The 22087-nt window shown below is 31.1% G+C and overlaps 3 protein-coding genes across 3 annotated transcripts; 1 reads left to right on the top strand and 2 right to left on the bottom strand.

The window, feature by feature from the left end:
• Positions 1 to 1491: 1491 nt before the first annotated feature.
• On the top strand, positions 1492 to 8552 carry LOC100777394 (uncharacterized). The gene is made up of 16 exons (XM_006602710.4): positions 1492 to 1619; positions 1737 to 1827; positions 2139 to 2313; positions 2403 to 2508; positions 3041 to 3123; positions 3598 to 3624; positions 3706 to 3818; positions 3961 to 4074; positions 4789 to 4869; positions 5068 to 5132; positions 5591 to 5647; positions 6081 to 6152; positions 6291 to 6539; positions 7253 to 7368; positions 7619 to 7732; positions 8237 to 8552. Exons 1-16 carry the CDS (start codon positions 1569 to 1571, stop codon positions 8400 to 8402), a joined length of 1680 nt encoding a protein of 559 aa, XP_006602773.1. The 5' UTR covers positions 1492 to 1568; the 3' UTR covers positions 8403 to 8552.
• Positions 8553 to 10456: 1904 nt separating this feature from the next.
• On the bottom strand, positions 10457 to 13245 carry LOC100776858 (vacuolar iron transporter 1). Its single transcript, XM_003551608.5, has 3 exons — positions 12964 to 13245; positions 11563 to 11774; positions 10457 to 10995 (listed from the first exon to the last, which is right to left on the bottom strand). Exons 1-3 carry the CDS (start codon positions 13166 to 13168, stop codon positions 10612 to 10614), a joined length of 801 nt encoding a protein of 266 aa, XP_003551656.1. The 5' UTR covers positions 13169 to 13245; the 3' UTR covers positions 10457 to 10611.
• Positions 13246 to 18134: 4889 nt separating this feature from the next.
• LOC100791781 (UDP-galactose/UDP-glucose transporter 2) lies at positions 18135 to 21801 on the bottom strand. The gene is made up of 7 exons (XM_003552317.5): positions 21162 to 21801; positions 20684 to 20712; positions 20380 to 20581; positions 19820 to 20062; positions 19429 to 19530; positions 19225 to 19332; positions 18135 to 18566 (listed from the first exon to the last, which is right to left on the bottom strand). The coding sequence occupies exons 1-7, from the start codon at positions 21285 to 21287 to the stop codon at positions 18300 to 18302; spliced, it is 1077 nt and encodes a 358-aa protein (XP_003552365.1). The 5' UTR covers positions 21288 to 21801; the 3' UTR covers positions 18135 to 18299.
• Between the last annotated feature and the right edge of the window lie 286 nt (positions 21802 to 22087).

Here is a 22087-nt window from a genome sequence, read left to right as displayed (position 1 = left end):
TACCCTTTATCATTAGAAGCATTTGTCACTACTTTATCATTAGAAGAGATCTTTCTAATAGTGCTCGAATACTTAACCTGTCCAAGTACCTAAGTACTATCACCATCTTACCACCCAAGGTGGTTTTCCTATAGGCAAATACTTAGTACTATCACCACATTATCACTAATGGTGCTCTTCCTATAAGTATTTGGTATTAATTTGGCTTAATCAAATACTTAAGTACTCTCACCACCTTATAACAAAAGGTGACCCTTACAAGTACTTAAGTATTTGCCCTAACCAAACACTGAGTGCTCTCATCATCTTAGCACAAAAGGTGACCTTTATAAGTATTTAGGTATTTGGCCTAGTTGAATACTCGAGCACTCTTATAATAATTTTTTCTTACAAAGGTGACCTTTATAAGTACTCAAATATTGGGCCTATCTACATGCTCAAGTACTCTAATTACTTTGTCACAAAAGGTAAAATTTATAAGTACTTAGGTATTCAGTCTAATCGAACACTTGAGTAGTTCTCATCACTTATCTAACAAATTACCAAGATTGTCCTACAACAATCATTAGAGGTTGCCTTAAACCACTAATAATGATTAAGAGCACATTGCCTGAGATAACAAAATACTAGGGCCCATGAATCTGGGGCCCACTAAAGTATATATAAACAATTATGAGAATCTTAAGGTAAGACAAATGTTCATGCTCATTTAATACTCTTATTTATTGTTCTCAACTAAGACCTTACTTGAATATTATAGTATCTTTGCAAGTATCCCACCCTTTGAACTTCCAATAGTGAATCACAAAGAAAGAAAACCCCAAGGAAGAAGACATAAGAAAGAAAGTTATGTCTACTCCCGGTATAAAAGTTCATTTTTAAGAATTGCAATATATTTAATTTAATGTAAAAAATATTAAATTTATCAATACAATAATCATTACCAAAATTTTGAGGTGAAAATTTTAATTTTTTTTCTTATGATAAATTTATGACTTAATAAAATTAAATAATTGATCAATTTAAATAAATTTGAACATTAAAAAGTGTCTCTAACTCAGGTTAAGTGAGTATAACTCACCAATGTTATTCTTATATTAAATTTTAGATGAGCGAAAGGATTCAACTCACAAGAAAAAAAAATGGATTCAACTAGTGCAATTGAAAATGAGAAGATCAAAATAAAAATAGAATTACATCCTTTCCACATATATATATATAGATCCAACCAATGCAATTGTTCAAAAGTAAAATTAAGCCAATATGTTTTTTTTAAATAACAATAAATATTTTTACTAAAATAAAATCCATAATCATAACTACTATTTAATGTATAATTTTTTCATAATATATTATTAAATGAAAATATATAGCTAAGGTGAATTTTCATTTTTTTTTAAATTACAATTAAAATTTTTCATAAACCAATTTTGATCTCATAGATAATTAGATATGTTCAAAAACTAAAAAATTAATCAATAATTAATTAAAGCCTTGCAAGTTTCAACCTTCACTCCCACTCGTATCATAGTAGGCGCAAACCAAAAGCTGAGTTGGTAGTAGTAGCTATGGCGAGCCCAGAAGAAGCAAAGCTCGAAACTTTCATGCAGTGGCTACAGGTTCGTTAACATGCTTAATAATTTGAAGCCAAAGGGCAACATATATTAGGCTTTTATGGTGAATATTCAATGGCGTCTTTTGCCAAGTTTTGAATTTTGATTTGGTCTTGAATTCAGGCAAATGGGGTGGAGCTACGAGGTTGCAAGATCAAGTGGTGTGGTTCCAAACGAGGGTTTGGCATCTTTTCTGATAAAGATGTTTGTGATGGTAATATCAATATGGATAGAGTTGTAGGAGTTGGTGTTATTGCTTGTTATTTGTTAGAGTATCACACTATAACTGACATTCTTATTGTTTGCTATTGGAAAGTGTGTGAGTTTTTGCTAATGCCCTTTTGTTAATACCTTAGAATATTGAAATTGAAAATACTGGTCTTGCTTTTGAAGCTTAAAAAGATGGGCATCTTCAGAAACATAATTTTTTTGAGATGCTAAGTGTTGTTATGTGAATGGTTATAATAGTTGTGTGCCTTGACCACTGAAACGAGAGAAAGTAATTTTGTTTTCTTTGTAAAACAGGGGTTATGTTGGTTGTTCCACTAGATTTAGCAATTACTCCAATGAGGGTGTTGCAAGATCCTCTTCTAGGACCAGCATGTAGAGCAATGTTTGAAGAAGGAGATGTAGACGACAGGTTATTAATGATGCTGTTACTGACTGTGGAGCGTTTGCGTAAAAATTCTCTATGGAAGCCGTATGTATGGTTGATTGTGTTTTACTTTGGGATTCAGATTTCAGATTGTGTTGTGAGTTCCAATTATGGAGTGGTTAAAAATAAATCAGGTACCTTGATATGCTACCAACCACTTTTGGAAATCCACTTTGGTTTAGTGATGATGAACTTCAAGAGCTAAGAGGAACAACATTATATCGTGCAACTGAATTGCAGGTTATTTTGTTATGTGACTATTTTTTCTTATACCATTTACCAGTTTAATTACAATTGTGCTTTTCTTGCTAATTTAAAGACATAGCATGATGGAAAAAAAATACTGGTTATCCCTATGTTGGCTTGTGTGTATTTGTTTCCCAGAATTTCAAAAAGTAGTTCATTTGTTCACGTGACTGCTCTGTTCTGAAGTTCTCATCTATGTTTTTTTAGTAGTAATGGTCAACTTGAATTAGTTGTTTGCAGTATATTTTCTCGCTAAATACTAAATACTTGAATGGCATTGAGGGAGCATGCACTAGATCCATATGAAAATTGCCTAGAAGTCAAACCTAATTTTCTAATGTGATCTCCATATTCCGTGATATAACAGATATCTAGATTTTCTTTTTGTGTGATTTGACCTTCCAGGTGAACATGTTTAGTTTGTTTTATAGTGTTTGAGATAGAACCAGATGTCAAATGTCAAATCTGGTATTAACTTCTGGCCTCCTTATTTAACAGTATATTTTATAACTGTCTTATCTTGCAGAAGAAAAGCCTGCTTTCTTTGTATGAATCTAAAGTGAAGGATATAGTGAAGAAACTTTTGACTCTTGATGGAAATTCAGAGATGTATGTGTTGGGTAAAATTGTATTTTTATGGATTAGTTTATGTTTTGAAGTGGTCAATTCATAATTGACGTAGTTTGACTCCTGTTGAAATTTGGATGTCTTATATTTTGGGCTAATTAATGCAGGATATACATCAATAACGTTATTTTGATTTTGGGATTGAGTCCTATCCCACACTAGTGAAATTATAATTTACTAGTTACTAGTTCACTACTTCACCTCATATGAAAACCATTATGGCATTAAGAATTAAATGTGGATATTTATACCATGTTAAATGTGCATCTGCTTTTCCTAATAAGTTCCATTCAAGACATTTCATTTAGATGTAAACCATCTGTTTAAAATACATATTTGCATTGCTTCTCTTCTGAGTTACCTTCTCAACTATCTTCAAACAGCCATTTTTACTTGTTAGCTAAATTTAAAATATATATTTATATTGCTTCTCTTCTGTCTGATCTGTTTTTTCAGTGAGGTGTGCTTTGAAGATTTCCTTTGGTATGTAGTTTACCTCTGGTAAATTTTTATTGGTTCAACTAAAATCCTTGGAGGTTGATAGTAGTCTTGCCTTCTTGCTAGGGCAAATTCAGTATTTTGGAGTCGTGCTTTGAACATTCCAATGCCTCATTCTTATGTATTTCCAGAAATGCAAGATGCTCAAGACATTTGCGATCCAGAAGCTGATGAAAAAAGTGGGTCCATCTTTTATTTTTCTCTCATTAATTTCCTATAAAACTCTCTCTTTTGTTGTGTGTCCAATCAAGAGGTCATCATTTACTTTCTCTCTGAATTTAAGAGGTTAAAATGGTATTAAAATAGGGAAGTTTATTGCAGGAAGCCAGATTGAGCAATCTGACAATCTGACCAAAGAAGGGACATGTAACCCAATGACAGGAGACACTGTTTGGGTTGAAGGTCTTGTCCCTGGCATTGACTTTTGTAACCATGGTAAATTGTTGCTTTAACCCTTGATATTTCACTTCCCCTGTACTTTCCTTTTCATTTCTTCATTGATTGTATTTTGATTGATCCCCTTTAAAAAAAAAACTGATATGAAACCCATTCTTAGACCTTCACCTAGCAGCTTATAAATTTTATTCAATTAATTTCTTGACATGATATAAAAAAATGAAATTCTCTATGATCAAACTGCTTAAATATCAATCCTTGTTGACATAATCAATCCTTGATTATGGCCACATGCTTTCTCAACACTTATGCGTGAAAAAAGCATAATAGATATTGATAAATTTCTGCATAGTTTGTTGATAGGACATATATTACCTTTATATATATGTCAGTTAGAATACAGAGCCTTGCTGTTTGTCTTGATTTTTGTATACTTTAAAAGGCTATTTTCCTTTGCATGTAATTTAAGCATTAAGCAAATGGTTTCTAAATAATTGGTGTTCCTCTTCTTTTTGTAGTGATAAGGGTATCATATATAGTTATATACAGTAAGTAATGGATCCTGATGGAAAGTTTGCTAATGGGAAGATAGCAAATATCTATTATTGTTTTGATAAATATAAAGATAAATGAACTATTTGTATCCATAAACATGTATTCCTAGCTTTGTGCCAGGATGAGTTATCTTCATGTCTTATATGCTAGATTTATCAAATGTCTAATGTGATTTTCCTTGATTACATGGCCAATCAGATCTGAAGCCAATAGCAACATGGGAAGTTGATGGAACTGGTTTAGCATCAGGAGTTCCTTTCTCCATGTATCTTATCTCTGGTAACATTCTTTTTTGTGACTCTTCAGTGTCTTTGTTAACATTCAAAAAAGTGTTTTTCTCATATCTACCTCTGCAGTTGTAGTAGTTTCTTTCAAATTTCTAATGTATTTTTTTTTTCTCTCCATCTAAATAGTTTCATAATGTGATATGTCATGAAACTGTTTCCCATTAATTCTATTGTTTTCTTGATTGCAAAGCTGCTCAAAGTCCCTTGCAGATTGATCAAGAAATCTACATTAGTTATGGAAACAAGGGAAATGAGGTACTTTATATTTTTCCATTGTTTAAAATAAATGAAACCATTTTCTTAGTTTATTTATTTTTTATTCTAGTTTACTTTTCTGTTTTATTTTTACCTTTCATTTTAAGCATCAATCTTTTAAGCTGCAAGCAGAGAGGCCTGCAAGGGGGAGATTTTTCATGTGGCCAACACTGGTGCAATGTCTCGTTAGCAGTTTATTCAATTTAACTGCAAAAGGTTTAATTGAACCAGATACATAATTGTCTTGTCAATAAACTGCAACAATGCATTGCACTGTAGATTTGGCCCTTTAACTTATTTGAGTTCGCTTGTGCTTATGAATATATAGATGCATATAAATTTTACAAAATACATGAGACAGAGTGGATCCACTATTCAGTTGAAGGTGGATGTATAAGTTACTTTGAAGCTTATTTCAAGTACTAATAATTCTTTCCTTATTTTTTCACTTGGTGCAGGAACTTCTGTATCTGTATGGTTTTGTTATTGATGATAACACTGATGACTATCTCATGGTAAAGGCTTATACTTGGACCTTGTGCACCGAGTAAAATTTCTCTTTATTCTTCAACATGTTATTCCCCATCTTAATTTTTCTTCTTAGCATAATTCAGTTTCTACTTTCAAGAAGCTTTATTGTGTTCATCTTTATAATTATGGCTACCACCCACCTTATTTGTTGCTGTGTGGCAGCTTGAATTTGTGGGAGAGTTTACTAAAAATATTTAGTAATATCTACCTGCTGTTTATTAATTTCTTGCGATAATTGCCCTGATAGTTTTGCAATTATAATCTCATTTCATACCGTGACAACACCTACTTAATTTTGTCTATGGCTTCTGCCTTTTCATTTATATTCTCTATCATGGTCCGTGTGATTCACGTGATCACAGTTGTTACAGATATAGACATGGCTTACTAACTTATCATTGTTGTTGAGTCCTCCAGGTCCACTATCCAGCAGAAGCAATTAATACAATTTCCTTCTCTGAGTCCAAAAACCAGCTTCTTGAAGTGCAGGTAAGCTAGTAATTTATCTACATCTTTGCCATTTTTAGAACTAGTAGAATATGATTTTTTTGGCTAACCTTACACCTTATTGTTCTAAAATTTCCACCTTCTGTAATTACACTTTCTGTTTCTGTGTTATGTTTGCAGAAGGCTGAATTGAGATGTCTTTTACCCAAAACTTCACTGGATAATGGATTTTTTCCGTTAAACACCCAAAACGGTGAAGAAAATAACAAGTCCAAAGCTGACCAAGTTTGCAACTATAGTTGGAGTGGTCAGCGCAAGATGCCATCTTATGTAAACAAGCTGGTGTTTCCTGAGAAATTTATGACTACTTTGAGAACCATAGCCATGCAAGAAGATGAGCTTTTCAAGGTTTCCTCAATGCTGGAAGAGGTTCAGTTTTTACTTTTCATATTTCCCTTGGAATGATAGACTATTAGCTCCTGCCTTTGTCACCGAAACAGTATTTTCTCTTTCTTTGGTTCGTTTTTCTGTCAAATTTTCCACATTTCCTACCCCTTCTATTAGTTAACTATTAAAGGTGAATTAATCTATCTGACATGTGATTCCGTGCTTTCCATCGTGGGAACAACGACAACCTCTTAACTTTGAAAGACAAAACAAAACTTGCTTTACCTACAGTTAATTTGCTTACAACTAGGTAATATTCAGACAGAATAATAAATGAAAACAACTGACTGTATAAGTCAATGTTGAACACGTGTCAATATAACTGTGTTATTGATGACAATTATCAAATACTGAACCAATCCATTGTAATGCAATGCATTTTCAAGATCAAATACAATTTACATGTTTTATTAATTATTTTATAATTTTCAACAAAACGTCATTAATGCATTAATAACTTTCATTTTTTGCTTTTATTTATTTTGGAAACCATTTACTTATATAACCATAGTTAGTACTAGTGAATTAAAGGTCAATTACAAGTCCTTCCTACCATTTTCCTTTGATTGTTGGCTGATTTTAAGCTGTGATAAAATGAGGTGAATTTATTACATTTAGCCAGAAGTTTAGAATCCTGAAGGTAAGTGATAAGCATTATATTCATTTGCATTGTTTATGTTCATGTTTGTATGAAGCTTGCTGGACCTGAAAGGGAGAGACAACTATCAGATACAGATGTCCAATCAGCAGTGTGGGAGGTCTGTGGTGATTCTGGAGCTTTACAATTGCTTGTCGATCTTCTTCGTGTGAAGTGAGTGCCAGGAATTACATAACCACAACTGTTGATAGGATCATGTTAACTATAATCTGAAATATTATTTTCCTGACTCCTAATCTACATGCGTGTGATTGCAACTTGATTTCTGCAAATGATTTTTGAATCTCTTTTTTATATTCAATTCATCATTTCATTTTTTGAGTGAATAAGGACATGCGGATACTAGAACACCAACATTGATATATCTTACGTGCAATGCCTAACTGATTTCACTGCATTCAAGGATGATGGATCTTGAAGAGAGTTCTGGAACAGAGGAAAATGACCTTGATTTGCTCAAGAAAGCCCTTATTATTGATAGCCATGAAGATAGCAAACAATGCCTGAGCAATTTAAGGTAGAAACTAGCTTACTTTACTATAGTGTTATTCATATACCTTAAATTATTAGGGATTACTCTGATACCTATATTTTTTCAAGGGTACAATTACCTGGACTGAGAAGTCCATCATTTATTTCTTGTTAATTATGTTTAATGGATTTTCAAAGATCATACTAAAATCTAAAACTATCAACCAACAAATATTTGACGAGTTGCATGTATTCTTCCATTGAAATTATATGTTTAACACTTGCGGTTACATACAAACCTGGTTTTGTTGAGTATGAAGTGACTGTTTATCTACAATTCATTTTCTCCCTTGTATTTTGCTCTTCACAACATAATAATTAGAAATCTGATAATAATGATTCTAAACTAAGGTGATTCGTAATTTTCAATCTCCAACATTGTACTAACACCTTTTCATCCTCTAACATTGTACTACCACATTTTCATTTTAAGTGTGGAAATATTGCTTCTATGTTCTAATAGATTTTGTTCTTTTCCCAAAAACTTCAGCCCAAAGGAAAATGACTCAGAGGAGCCAAAGTTGATGACTAGAAACAAGTGGTCTGCTATAGTATATAGGCGTGGCCAGAAGCAGCTAACTCGTTTATTCTTGAAAGAAGCAGAACATGCTTTGCAGTTATCTCTGAATGAAGAAGAGTTCACTTTTCCTTGTTAACTAATCACATTGTTTAGTCCTCTTCTTGTTCCTTGATCTTTAACCATTAGTATTTTGGTATTGGTTTGAGTCGTAGTTATTTCTTACTAGAGATCTTTAAGTCATATCTCTTTCATTTGTGCACTTAAAATCCAAGTGCCTATAAGTTCACTCGTCTTCATTTTGAGCAGTTCTTGCATAAGCTAAGTGCCTTATGAGAACAATTAATTAAAAACTTAGATACATTAAAATAATGGCAAACACTGTATTCATTAATTATGCCTATTGTAAACACTTTTCATAATTTCATTCAAGAATTGCTTTCATTTTTGTTCTACACCTTAGTAATTTTCATCAACTTACATAATTATTGGACGTGTTGTATAGCTCCAATTCTTCATGTGGAAAGAAGAGGCTGAAAACATTATGGGACGTGTTATTCTTACATCCTATATTTGGTTAGGTATCACGGTATGTCCTTAAAAATTAGAAGTGGGGTTTTATTTTTATGAAATATGATATGCTTTACACCAAGCTAGGAAACGTAATTTATTTGAATTTTGTTAATTATTTCTTCATTTTTTTAACTCGATTTAAAAGTAATAAATTTAGAAATGCGTAACTGCGGACCCTCACTGCTTGAGCAATAAAAAAATGTAATCAGCTAAAAGAAACATATTACTAAGTTATCTACGTAATTTGACAGTAATTAATTTTTTTAAACCATACTCATCAGGATTTAATTGTATATAAAAAAGTTCTTATATAAAAAATTTATACTTTGATGATCTTGATAAAGAAAGTTTAATTATTCATTCTTTATATTTGTAACATTTTTTTTATTTCGATTCCTATACCTAAAAAACTAACGTTTTAATCTCTACACATGTAGTTTTAATTTTGTTTGCTGTCAATCGTGTCACAACTACGTTAAGTAAAAATTGCCAGAAATTTGATGCTAAAGAGACATTTTCTGATAATTTAATAGCTTGCTAGAATATTTTCTTAGTGGCTTTATACTTTATGGTACCGATTTTTATTTTATGGTAGTGTTAACAAAATCAAAACATACTTTAATGAAAAAAAATCAAAGCAAAATTTAAAATACATTTAGAGACTCATATAGAGACTAAAACGTATAATTTTAAATATAAAGACTGAAATTAAAAATGCATGTATAAAAACTAAAACATCTAATTTTTAAATAAAAAGCCTAAAACGTAAAAATGAGCAAAGATAAAAACCAAATGAATATAGAAGTTTGTAAGTTCTCATTGTGTGATGCACGACTCTGGTTTTCTCTGTCTTGTCCCAAACCCAAAAGACATCTGTACTTAATTAAGCCTTCAATGTATCTGACGGGTGGGTGTTTGCCATTAAATTGATAATGAAAGGTATTTTTTGGTACAATATTTTTTTAGCTAACAAGTATTTTTTGGCACTTCGATAATGAAATTATGAAAGGTATCTTATGATAAATGAAATAAGGTTTGTGCCGTACAAATGTACAATCATGCATATTTTGAAATTTGAGTTGAGTTTTAAAAGTAAGTTAATAAAAAATATATTTGAGAAGACTATTTATAATTAAGTCATGTAAAATTTTTAAAATATTTAAAACTATGAAAATTTTATAATTAATTGAAAAAATAAGTTCAAAATCTTAAACTAACAGAAAAAATATAATAAAAGGATTAAGTTGCTTTTAAAAAGGATATGACTTAATTTAATATATGAATTTAATTTTAAAATAATTGATTATGAGTGTAAAATTAAAAGAAACAAATAACTATTTCAAAATATAAGAAATTGAAAATTAAAATAATTAACATACAAAATTTTGAACATAATTAATAGGTAAAAAAAATATATTGTATTAAATTTATATATCTTAAAAGAGAATCGAATAAAACATTATCTGGTTTGCTAGATATAGAATCGTATATGGAATTATGGACACATACATAAAATAATTTTGTTAACAAAACTAACATTTTCGATAAAATAAAACATAAAATTCAACTAAAAATATTGCCTAAGCAAGGTAGGATATTCAGAAAAATTAGCAACAGCTATGAACAAATACCAAGTTTAAGTGCATTCATAAGCTACCAAAAATATAAATATTAGGCTGGTTTTTTTAATCAGTATATTAGGCTGGTAATGGTTTAAATCAGCTACATTTATCCAAAAAGTGTTCTGAGATCCATTAAATTCAACTCTAGCTTTATCAACTCTCTAGTCCTGCCATAAGCTTAAGCAACCATCCCACTAAATAAGCCGAAGCTGCAGCTATGGCACCACAGAGAAGTGTGACAGCCGCAGAGAGCATGATGTTTTGGCCAGCAATCCTTGCCTTTGCCACCCCAAGAAGAGCAAGGGCAAGTGCAGAAACAATGCAAGCACTGAGAAACTTGACAGAGTCATTGTCAGTGAATGGTATGAGGATGATGAAAGAGAGCAAAGGAGTTGAGCCAAAGAGCATGAAGGATGCAAAGGTCACAAGGCCATTCCTCCAGGGCTTCACTTCTTGGTCTGCTGGCAGCATTCCCTTGTCTGCTACCATTCTTTGATCCACTAGAATGTCATTGTACTTTGTGAATATGTTCACAACCTTGCACCAAGTAACAAATTTCAGTTAAGTTTGGAACTTAGAATCAGTTTAGCTATAGGCCAAATAAATTTATAGTTAGATAAAAAAAATAACTTTTGAGTCTAGTAAAGTTTTGCTACAAATTTCTCTCACTAATCATTTAATTATATGAATATAAATAATAAATATACTGATAGTGTAAAAGTCTTTTATCATTATGATAAGTATATTGAGTACATTAATAGTCACAATTTCTGATAAAGTTTACATTTACAGTAGATGGTAATTTGGTTCCCAAATTTATACATTAGTTCCTGAAATTTAAAAAAGAAAAAAAATCCCTCAAAGTGTAAATCAACAATCACATTAATCCAATTTTTTTTTTATAAAAAAAAAGACTAAAATGACATTAAGCAGTTAAAATAAGAGACTTATTTGATATCCCAAGCACTTATTTAGCATTTTCCTTAAACTAATGTGACAGCCTACCACTTTGAGATTCTACTAAAGTGACTTTTTACTCATAGTTCATCTATGTTAAACTCTAATTTTATTCCAAACCAAATGGTATGCTTTTCTCATACAAACCATGGTTGCATCATTGTAGTCCATCCCTAGATTTTGATAGTGTTTGACCAACTCTGTTTGCTCTTTGTCCCTTTGGTTAATGACATCCCATTCTGTCACTCTCCTTTCCTCAATGATCACATCCTGCTCAGAGCTAGCAGACACAAAGTCCCCAAACCCCATTGATATTGCATCTGCCACTAGGTTTGAGACCCCAAGAACCAGCACATGCACTAACATTAATTCAAAGTGTAGCATGTAAGTTAAAATAACATTTACACCTCCATATAAAAGTATTCTATGTTTGTATCAATGGCATGACAATCAGTATCACTATTTCAGACAAACATGGTTTGACAAATACAAACATAGTGATAGTGATAAGAACCTTAGCCACATAACATATGCTCCATATAATTGGAAAGCCTAAAGTCTTAAAAATTCAAATCACATAATGTAATTTGTTGCGAAAAGGACAAGCTACAAGTACCTATCATACAATCTTAGCACTACAAATTAGTGGTGAAAAAGGCAAAAGGTGCAAGTACATGCAATTTCCTCGAGAACTTAAACATAGAGGTCTTTTATGCTCAACTATCTAACAAGGGAACACAGCTGACATTTGTATAAAAGAACTTCGTGAAAATGAAATTTAGAGAGAGAACGAAGAAGGGGTAATCAAGAATTTAGAGCATTTATGACTGTATGGTGTACTAATTACATTAGAATGTGATGAATTTTCAAGCAAAAACCAAACAAATTGATTATGAACAAATTTAGATTCGAGATATTTAAAAAGCAAACAAATTCATTGATTTCATTAAATATCAACCCTTAAAGATTAATTTTAAGCAGTCAAAAATAGAAAAAAAAACATTAAAAATATTTGTTATTGTAATGACACATTAAAAATCACAGGACCACTATGAATTAATACTTATAAGTTAACACAAACATGCATGTTTTTATTCAAGAAAAAATACTTCGACTATTTATAACTTTAAGAGAGGATATATAGAGTTAAAAAAAGGGAATGACAAACATTGTAATGAGTGTGATTCAATTGACAATGCCTTCTAAACTTGTGAGTGAGGAAAGTAAATATCAGTTGACAATACACAGGAAGAAAGAAAAAAACAACTTGTGAAGTAAGATTTGAATTTGATTCATGCAAAACACACTTTCAAAGAGGGGGTAAAGAATTTTAAGTGCGAGTTAAAAACATGATTGTAACTAAATTCCGGACTAGGCCCATGGTTACAATGATATTCAGTCTCCACAATATAAAAACCAGAAGTCTTATTAGTTACAATGATACAATAGAAAAAAATTGCAAAATATTCATTTGCCACAATATAAAAAATCCTAATTATATTTGATTAAATAAAATAAAAAAAGAAACAGAATGGCACATATACATACCAGAGGAACTAGTGCTAGCAGAGATGGAGGAAATGAGAGAAAAGCAAGTGATAATGGCATCAAGCCCTGCAAAAACCATGCTCTTCACATACTCTCCTTTCCAAGGCTCCTTTGGTCTCTCACTCTTCCTCTCTCCACCGTCCTCCGCAGCTGTCTGGAGGAGCCTTGTGGTGGTGCCACCACTGCTGCCACCTCTCTCACCCATTTACACTTAACACTTATTTTTATTGTTTATTATTTTTGGAACTTGGGTGGTGTTATAGTGGTAATTAAATTGTTTTAATTACTGTTCTTTTCCCTTTTCAGTTTTGACAACAGTGACTCATTCAGCTAAGGAAACTTCAAATTGGTGTGTCACTGTGCATGCAATTTCACAAACACGTAGCCAATGAGTGCAGTTCTTTTTTCACTGTAATAGGAGCATTGATTGACACGTTTTCATGATGATTCATCACCACATGGCCACCGTTTGACCTTCAACAACATTTCTCTTCTTATACAAACTAACAAATTAAACACAAACTTGTTATTTGGTTATAAGTATAAACTTATGATTGTAAAAGTTTGACTTGAATAAGAATAGAATCTCAAATTAATGCATAATTTTCTTAATAATTAATTTTTTTTATTTAGGAGACAAATCTTATTAAATAAAATTTATATACAGATAATACATATTGAAAATTTGTTCACAATACTAATTTTCATTACCAATTAAAATTAATTCTAAATTACAAATTAAAGTCTACAATTTCAAGTTTAAAAAAAAACATAAATATATTTAGTTATTTACCAAAATGTATTGTAAGTTACATGAAGGTAAAATAGAAAAAAAATTATCAAACCATTTTTATTGATCTTAATATGTTTTTCACACAATTACATATTAATTTTTGAGGTTAAAGAGCACCATAAAATTTTTCACTTAATTTTTTTAAAAATGTATATGTTATTAGCCGTGTATAATTTGATTAAGGGAGTCTCGAGAATTTTAAAATGAATAAATAATATTTTTTATGTTCATTTTAAGTTTGAAAAATGTATCTAAAAATTAATTTCTGACGTTCATTTTGAAATATTTTTGCCGATTCATATTCATAGAATGAAGAAATAAATATAATACATTTACATGGAAATGAGTAAATTCTTACAAAATACATAACAATTCAATTTTATTAAATTGATAATATTTTTTTTTACTATCATCTGATTATAAATATATGAAACAGTTATTACTCCTTAATATAAGACACCATCTAAAAAAATTAACAGTTCTTTTTATAATTTTTTTTCAATTTTTTAATCTCTACGAAGCATCTAATTTTTTCCATCATTTATCTATAAGTTTAATTGCATATTTTACAACCAATTTTTTATTTTTTGAGAAATTTAATTTTAATAAATTAATTTGACCAATTTTATTCGTTACTTTTTAAAAAACTTATGAATTTTATCTTCCATTATTTTACTTCAAATATGATTGTCCATTTTAACCCTTCCTCCCCAACTTACTTATTTTTTATAATTATTTATTGAACTTATTTTTTGATAAATTTTATTCCTAATTTTATTATTTTTACTCCTAACTTTTACTCTTATTAATTAATAAATGATAAAAGATAGTTAGTGATAAAATTTACCAAAAATTTAAAATTAAAGATAAATACAATTAAATCTTATGTTTATCAAATACTTTAAGCATTTATACTTTTTATTAATATTAACTTAAAAAATACTCGAAGACCTGTGGTCTATATAATATAAAATAAAATAAAATAAATACATTGTGAACACATATTAAACTAGACCAAAGGCCTCCTTTCATAATTTTCTGCATAACTTGGCAGAGTCCCCAACTCTTCATCACACAGTAGATTTTGCACCATTGCCCCTGGTGGTAGAAGAGGCTAAGACCCTCTTGGTCTTGGTGCTAGTGAATATGTTATCAAGCAACATCTTCAATGTATTCCCGATAGCTATGAGTAGTGCTCCACTTATCACATGCTGTTCTGCAACTTCTGTTAATTTTGTAAATATCACGTATGACAATAGCAATGCCACTACCTTTTTTCCCGTTGTTGACTGTGACAAATTCAATAAGGTAAGTTAGCACCACATTATTATGCGATTAAAATAAAAAATTAATATTTAATGATAAAAAAATTATATGATTAAAAAATTGAATTTTCCATCGTCCATTATATATGCGGGTTATTTTTTACATTCATGTCACCAATGAATTATTGACTTAGATTATAGGGTTGAGTGGAAACATTGTTGAGAGTTTTGATTTTCATTTCATCTCAACAACATGTTGATGATAATTCATTCTCTAACACCACTTAATTAGTTAAAATTCATGTAAATCTTACTAATCAGGTAGTGGGATCTAGATATTTCTTTTTATCCTAAAAATCAAACTGAGATATCATGAAGTTCACAATAGCACGTGCACATGATTCAGCCAACCGAGCTTTGAGATTTAGGTATTTAGTGAGATTCACATGAATTTCACCGATTATTTTAATATAAAATCATGTTAAGAAATGTGCTGCTACTATTTTTCAATAAGATTGTTTTGGCCAGCCACTGAAAAGTGTGATCACAGCCACAGAGAAGATGATGCTTTGGCCATCAATTCTTGCCTTTGGCAGCCCAAGAAGAGCAAGGTAAGGTGCAGAAAGAAGGCAAGCACTGAGAAACTTGACAGAGTCATTGTCAGTGAATGGTATGAAGATGATGAAAGAGAGCAAAGTAGTTGAGCCAAAGAACATGAAGGATTCAAAGGTCTGTTCTTGGTCTGCTGGCAGCATTCCCTTGTCTGCTACCATTCTCTGATTCACCTAGATGTCATCGTACTTTGTGAAAATGTTCACAACCTTGCTCCAAGTAACAAAATTCAGTCAAGTTTAAAACTTAGAAGCAATTTGGCTAAATAAATGAATATTTAAATAAAAACTCTTAAGTCTAATAAAGTTTTGCTCCAAACTTCTCCCACTAATTGTATTAATAAATAATAAATGTGCTGATAATACTAAGAGTCTTTATCCCACGTATGATAAATTTACTTTTATAATATGCATGTTAAAAGTTATATTAACCATAATTTTTTATTGGCAGATAGTATAAAAGTTCACATTTAGTGTATATGAAATAAATGATAATTTGGTTCCTAAATTGATAGGTATCATCATATTAGTTCTTGAATCGAAAAAAAAAGTCTCTAAAAGTGTAAATCGACAATTACATTCTTCCAATATTAAAAAAAAATGTGATTAAAGTAATAATATTAACATATTTAGTGATTAAAATAATAATAAATAATTAAATTTAAAAACTTATTTGATATCTCAAAAGACTTATTCCACATTTCTTTTAGTTTCAAAAACCAATGTGATTGTGCCTACCAAACTAAAGTGACTGTTTTCCCACAGTACATGTATGTTAAAAAACTCTAGCTGAGAAGAAAAATAATGTATGTTAAACTCTAATCATATTCCGAATGTAATGTTTTTTCTTGTACATACCATGGTTGCATCATTAATTGTAGTCCATCCCAAGAGCTTGATAGTGTTTGACTAACTCTGTTTTCTCAATGATCACATCCTGCTCAGATACAAACTCCCCAACAAACTCCAATGATATTACATCTGCCACTAGGCTTGACAATCAGTATCAGTATTTCTTGAGGCAAACATGATTGACAAATACAAATATAGTGATAGTGATAAGAACCTTAGCCACACAACAAATGTTCCTTGTAACATGGAAGTCTTAAAATTCAAACCACATAATGTAATCTGTTGCGAAAAGGAGAAGCTACAAGTACCTATCATATATATATATATATACACACACAATCTTAGTAGCACTACAAATCCCTACAAATTAGTGGTGAAAAGGGAAAAAGTTGCAAGTACATGCAAAATCATATATAGAACTATAAATCCCTTTTTCCTCCAGAACTTCAACATAGAGGTCTTTTATGCTCAATTATTCCTAATTACACTGCACAAATAAAAACAATTTGACTCATATACTTACATGAGGAGTTAGTGCTATCAGTAGAAAAGGTGGAGGAAAAGACAAAAAAATCCGATGATGATGATATCAAGCAATATAAAAATTATGGTTTTATTCAGCAAAATTAGATTAAAAAAAAAGTTAACTAGAAATAAAAAAATTAACTAATGAATACAAGTTTAAAAATTAACTTATTAAATTATAAGTATTTTATAAAAGTAGTTGTTGAAATAATTAAAAAATATAACATAACATAAAAATAATAAAATTATAATTTATTTAAAAAAAATAAATAGATAAATATATTAAAAATAAAAATTAAAAATTAGAGACTGACATTTTATAAAACATTACTTCAATAATTCTCAAAAACATAAAAAATTATTCAGAAATTATAAAAAAAATTATTTATTAAATAATCAAATAAATTTTTCAACCAGTAAAAATATTTAAAAACTAACTCAAATATAAACACTAACTGAAATATGGTGGTCATCCATTCTCCTATCCAAGAACATAGGTCTTGCTGAAATGTCCTGCTCTCTTACTCTTCCTTAGTCCACCGTCCTCCACCACTGTCTGGAGGAGCCTTGTGGTTGTGCCACCTCTCTCACCTATCTTCAGTTTTATTTATTTATTATTTTTATTTTTGGAACCATTTGGTGCATAGTGTTAACTTGTTTTAATTACTGTTCTTTTCACTTTTTCAGTTTTGATAGTGACTCATTCAGCTTAGAAAACTTGAAATTGGTGTGTTTTACTATGCATGCGATTGCACAAACACGTAGCCAATGATTACAATTCTCTCACTGTTTGAAGGTATTGATTGACACGCTTCCATGATTATTCATCACCACATGGCCACCGTTTGACCTTCAACAACACATCTCTTATGCAAACTAACAAACAAAACACAGTTTTTAAAATATTAATTTTATGTTTAGTTGTACCGTTCTTTAAGGCGTATAATTAATTGTCTTAATTTTAAGTTTAGTTTGGATGAAATGAGTTGAAGCATTTAAGGAAAAATAAATGTGTTGAAAAAAAGCCTTGTATTGTGTCATTAAGTTTTAGTTGAATCGCTTGAGTGGAAGAAAAAAATAAAAGAGAAGAAAGAAACTACAAAATGCGCTTTTACAGTAAACAAATTTAAATCTATGGCCTTCCATTAAAAAATAATATAAAATGCTAATTGAACATCAAATTATTTCCTTTTTCCTTTAACGTGATACGAAAACGACAAAGAAAGCATGAATTTTATAAAATAATGACTTCAAAAATAAAAATTGCATTGAGAACACATTATTAATAAGCTAGACCAAAGGCCTCCTTTCATCATTTTCTCCAGAATTTGGCAGAGTCCCCAACTCTTCATCATTAGTAGATTTTGCACCAATGTTCCTTGCAGAAGAGGTTAAGACCCTCTTGGTCTTGGTGCTAGTGAATTTGCTATCAGGCAGCATCTTCAATGTGATCCCCATAGCTATGAGGAGTAGTCCACTCCCATGCTGTTCTGTTAATGGTTTTGTAAATATCAAGTATGACAATAGCAATGTCACTGCCTTTCTTGCCGTTGTTATCTGTGACAAAATTCAATGAGGTAATTTAGGATCACATATATGCAGGTTATTTTTTATATTCATGTCACCAATGAATTATTAACTTGAATATTAGGGTGAGTGAAAATATTGTTATGAGTTTTGATTTCCATTGCATCTCAACATGTTGATAACAATGTACTCTCTAACACTTAATTAGTTGAAATTCATGTAACTCTTATTAATCTTACTCTGGTAGTGGGATCTAGATCAGGGGTGACAAAATGGATGGATTAGATAAAAATAATAGGTGAGTCTCACTAAATATCTAGATTCTAGATATTTCTTTTTATCCAAAGAAATTACAACAACTCATACACACCAACTAATTGAGCTAGACTCCCTTGGTTGGGATCTTAGATATTTAGTGAGACTCACAAGAACTCCACCTATTATTTTCATATACAATCATGTCAAAAAATATATTACTGATTTTTTTTTTCATTATGTTTGTTCAATTTTCAATTCAAATTTTTAGTACTATAGAAAGACTAAACGTTTGGTCATTCAATGGCATTTAAGAGTATGACGGCATGGCGCATGGTGGTTGTTTTTTCACATGGGACTTATTAATGTTAGGCGCTGTAAAATGGTCCAAACTGACATGACCAGGTACTAAAATCATGAGAAAGCAAATTACCATGGCTGTGGTGGCAGCACCAAAGATAGCAATGAGGGAGAGGACAGAAACTTGGCCTATAAATGTGGCCATTGCCTCAAAGACCAACACGCCATACACATAGGGATGCTGCAAGGACAAGAAAAAGGTGATTCTATTAAGAAATCATAAATGTAGTAATAATAATAGAGCGTGGAATAGGGGCTAAGTTTATTCCAACATTACCTGTGAACATGAAGTCCATGCTTTGAATAATTCTCCTGTGAAAAGCATGGGTGGGATTAAGAAAGGCAAACCCACCACAGTAGAGCAAAAGAGCATCTCCATCTGTGTTAACCATGAAAAAGTATTAGAAACTTTATATGGCTACTAATATACTATAATTGTTTAAGGCCCTTTTCAGATAAATTTCTCATTAATTATTTATAAGAAAATAAAAAGATAAAATGAATTAAACTTCTCTCACAAGTTAAACTTCTCTTCAACTTTTATAAAATCCATTTCATAGTGCTCAAGAGAAATTTATGAAAAATGGCCTAAATCACATATTTGATATCAAAAGGGATATAGTACACCTTAAAAGGCACAAAGAGGGTTAGAAAGAGATGAAAATCACCTGTGTGGTCTCAGGGTTCATGGTAAATATTGCTTCTTGAAGATTTCCCAGGAAAGAATCCATGACCAATGCTCCAGAAATCATAATAACACCAATCATACTGAAATTTGGTGATGTCTGTGCATCTGCTAGTGTGAACAGGATCAAGCCAACTACAAGAAGTATTGCAGATATATATTCATGCAGTGGATACTTCCTTCTCAGACCCGGTATGAAGGCACCCATTATCATCACTGGAAGAACCTATTGCACAAAAAAAATGGTTCAGTTACATTACAATGTTCAATGAATCAGTTAGCTTCAACATGGTGACACAGTTTTAGGGGCAAAAAATCAGGATAGAATTGGAGCCATTGAACTATAAGCGTCATCAATTCAACAATGATGAAAGCATATAAATACGACAATTTGATATTCCCTTTATAACTAACTTAATAAGATAAAAACGCATTCATGGCGTTTCAACTTTAGCTTATACAAACATGTTTCCTTCAAAAATGGGTAAAGTAATGATATGATGGCTTTATTTTTTGTGTTTTCCATGTGCTTTTGTCACTTACCTTTGTGGATTTGAACATGATTTGTGCAGGGTAGTTGAGAAAAGCCAATGACCCCTTTGTTAGGCCATGAGAACCCATAAGCACAGCAGAGAGTTTCACATAAGTTTTCCATGGATTCACCATTTGCTTGCTTGTGAAGCCTTGGAGGTAAATCAGAAACAGGTACACAAACCCTTGAACAAATGTGAAGTACCAACCATAGCTGAAACAAGAAAAAACAAAACCACCAAATTCACTGTTAGATCCCCCATTCAAAGCTGCAAAACGGTGATAAATGAAATAGTACCAAGGTGATGAAATTCACCTGAAATGGAGCCTGTTATACACATATTCCTGCAAAATCAGGTCAATGAAAAAACATTATTATTAATAGTAAATTATTCACAGTACAATAACAATAAAATAAAAGAAAAGAAAAAAGAAACAAAGATTGAAGCCAAAAGTCCCCAACAAGACATCCAGAAAGAATAACAAAAGGCAGACAAATCTTGGGACTTTTGAGAAACCATTTTCCTCAAAAAAAAAAAAAAAAAACTTTAGGCTATTGATTATGAAAGAGAAGAAAATTAAAAAAAATATCTACCAAATCAAACAAAACAAACCAAAACCCATTTAACGCACAAACACAAACAACAACAAAACCCAAATTTGTTTTTTTTTTTATTTCTCCTCAAGCATAGCCCTTATTTCTGCAACCCATTTGCAGAAACTGTGAAACCACAAACATTAAACTCAAGAATTCAAGAATTCAAGAAAATCAAGAGAGAACAAAGCATACATACCTCACAGATGCCGTTAACAAGATATCCAAAGAAGAACCCTGATGAACAAATGAGGAATTGCTGCCATCTGGGTCTGTCAGAGAGTGAAATTCCAAACAAACTACGAGCCTGCTCTTCGTTCTTCATCTGTTCATCAACACCCCTTTCACCAACCCAAATTTCAATTCAACAAAAAGTTCAATTTTTTGGAACTCAAACCATCAACCAGCCTAGAAATCTTGCTCTTGCATGCTGACTTTGCCAACCCCAGAAGAAAAAAAATAAAGAGATAGAGTTTTGGTTACACAAAATGCAAAACTTGGTTGATTAGTCTAAGCAAGCAAATTCCATGGGTACACAACTTTGTGCATGTAAGGTTTGGAGAGAAAAAGTAAGAAGAGAGAGAAATTGAGAGAGTATGTATGTCTGTAAGTACTTGTGTTGTGTTCATTCATTCACACAGTCTCATTCTCAACTGTCTCTTATGTATATGAGTTAATGTAATGTTGATTCTACGCAAAGGTGCGGAATTGAATTCAATAAATAAGGAGAGAGAAAAAGAGATTAAAAATATTTTCATTTTTTCATGGACGCTCTTATGGGAAAGGACTAAGGTGGTGTATTAAACTGTGGCACAAGGAGAAGACCAAGCTATGGCTAAAGGGCAGTTATGTCATGTGGGCTACATGCATATATCCCTTTCTTCATGCTCCTCGTTTTATTATAATACTATACTATTGTTTTTATTGTAACATATAAGACTATAGGGAGTAGGGACCTATATTGGAATGATTTTTGGTGGAACCTTTTATTTCAGTTTTGCTTTAACGTCAAAAGTGCAGTGCTCCATTACCAATGTACTAACTCCTAGTTATTGTTCATTTTGGGGTGTTCCACTCAGATACACCAAATTAGGAATGATGATAATTTTTTACTAGAAGATTTAA

The sequence above is a fragment of the Glycine max genome, chromosome 18 (genome assembly GCF_000004515.6).
Source record: "Glycine max cultivar Williams 82 chromosome 18, Glycine_max_v4.0, whole genome shotgun sequence".
Taxonomy (NCBI): Eukaryota; Viridiplantae; Streptophyta; class Magnoliopsida; order Fabales; family Fabaceae; genus Glycine; species Glycine max.
Note: the sequence above shows the minus strand (reverse complement) of the source record. Positions and strands in the feature narration are given on the sequence as shown.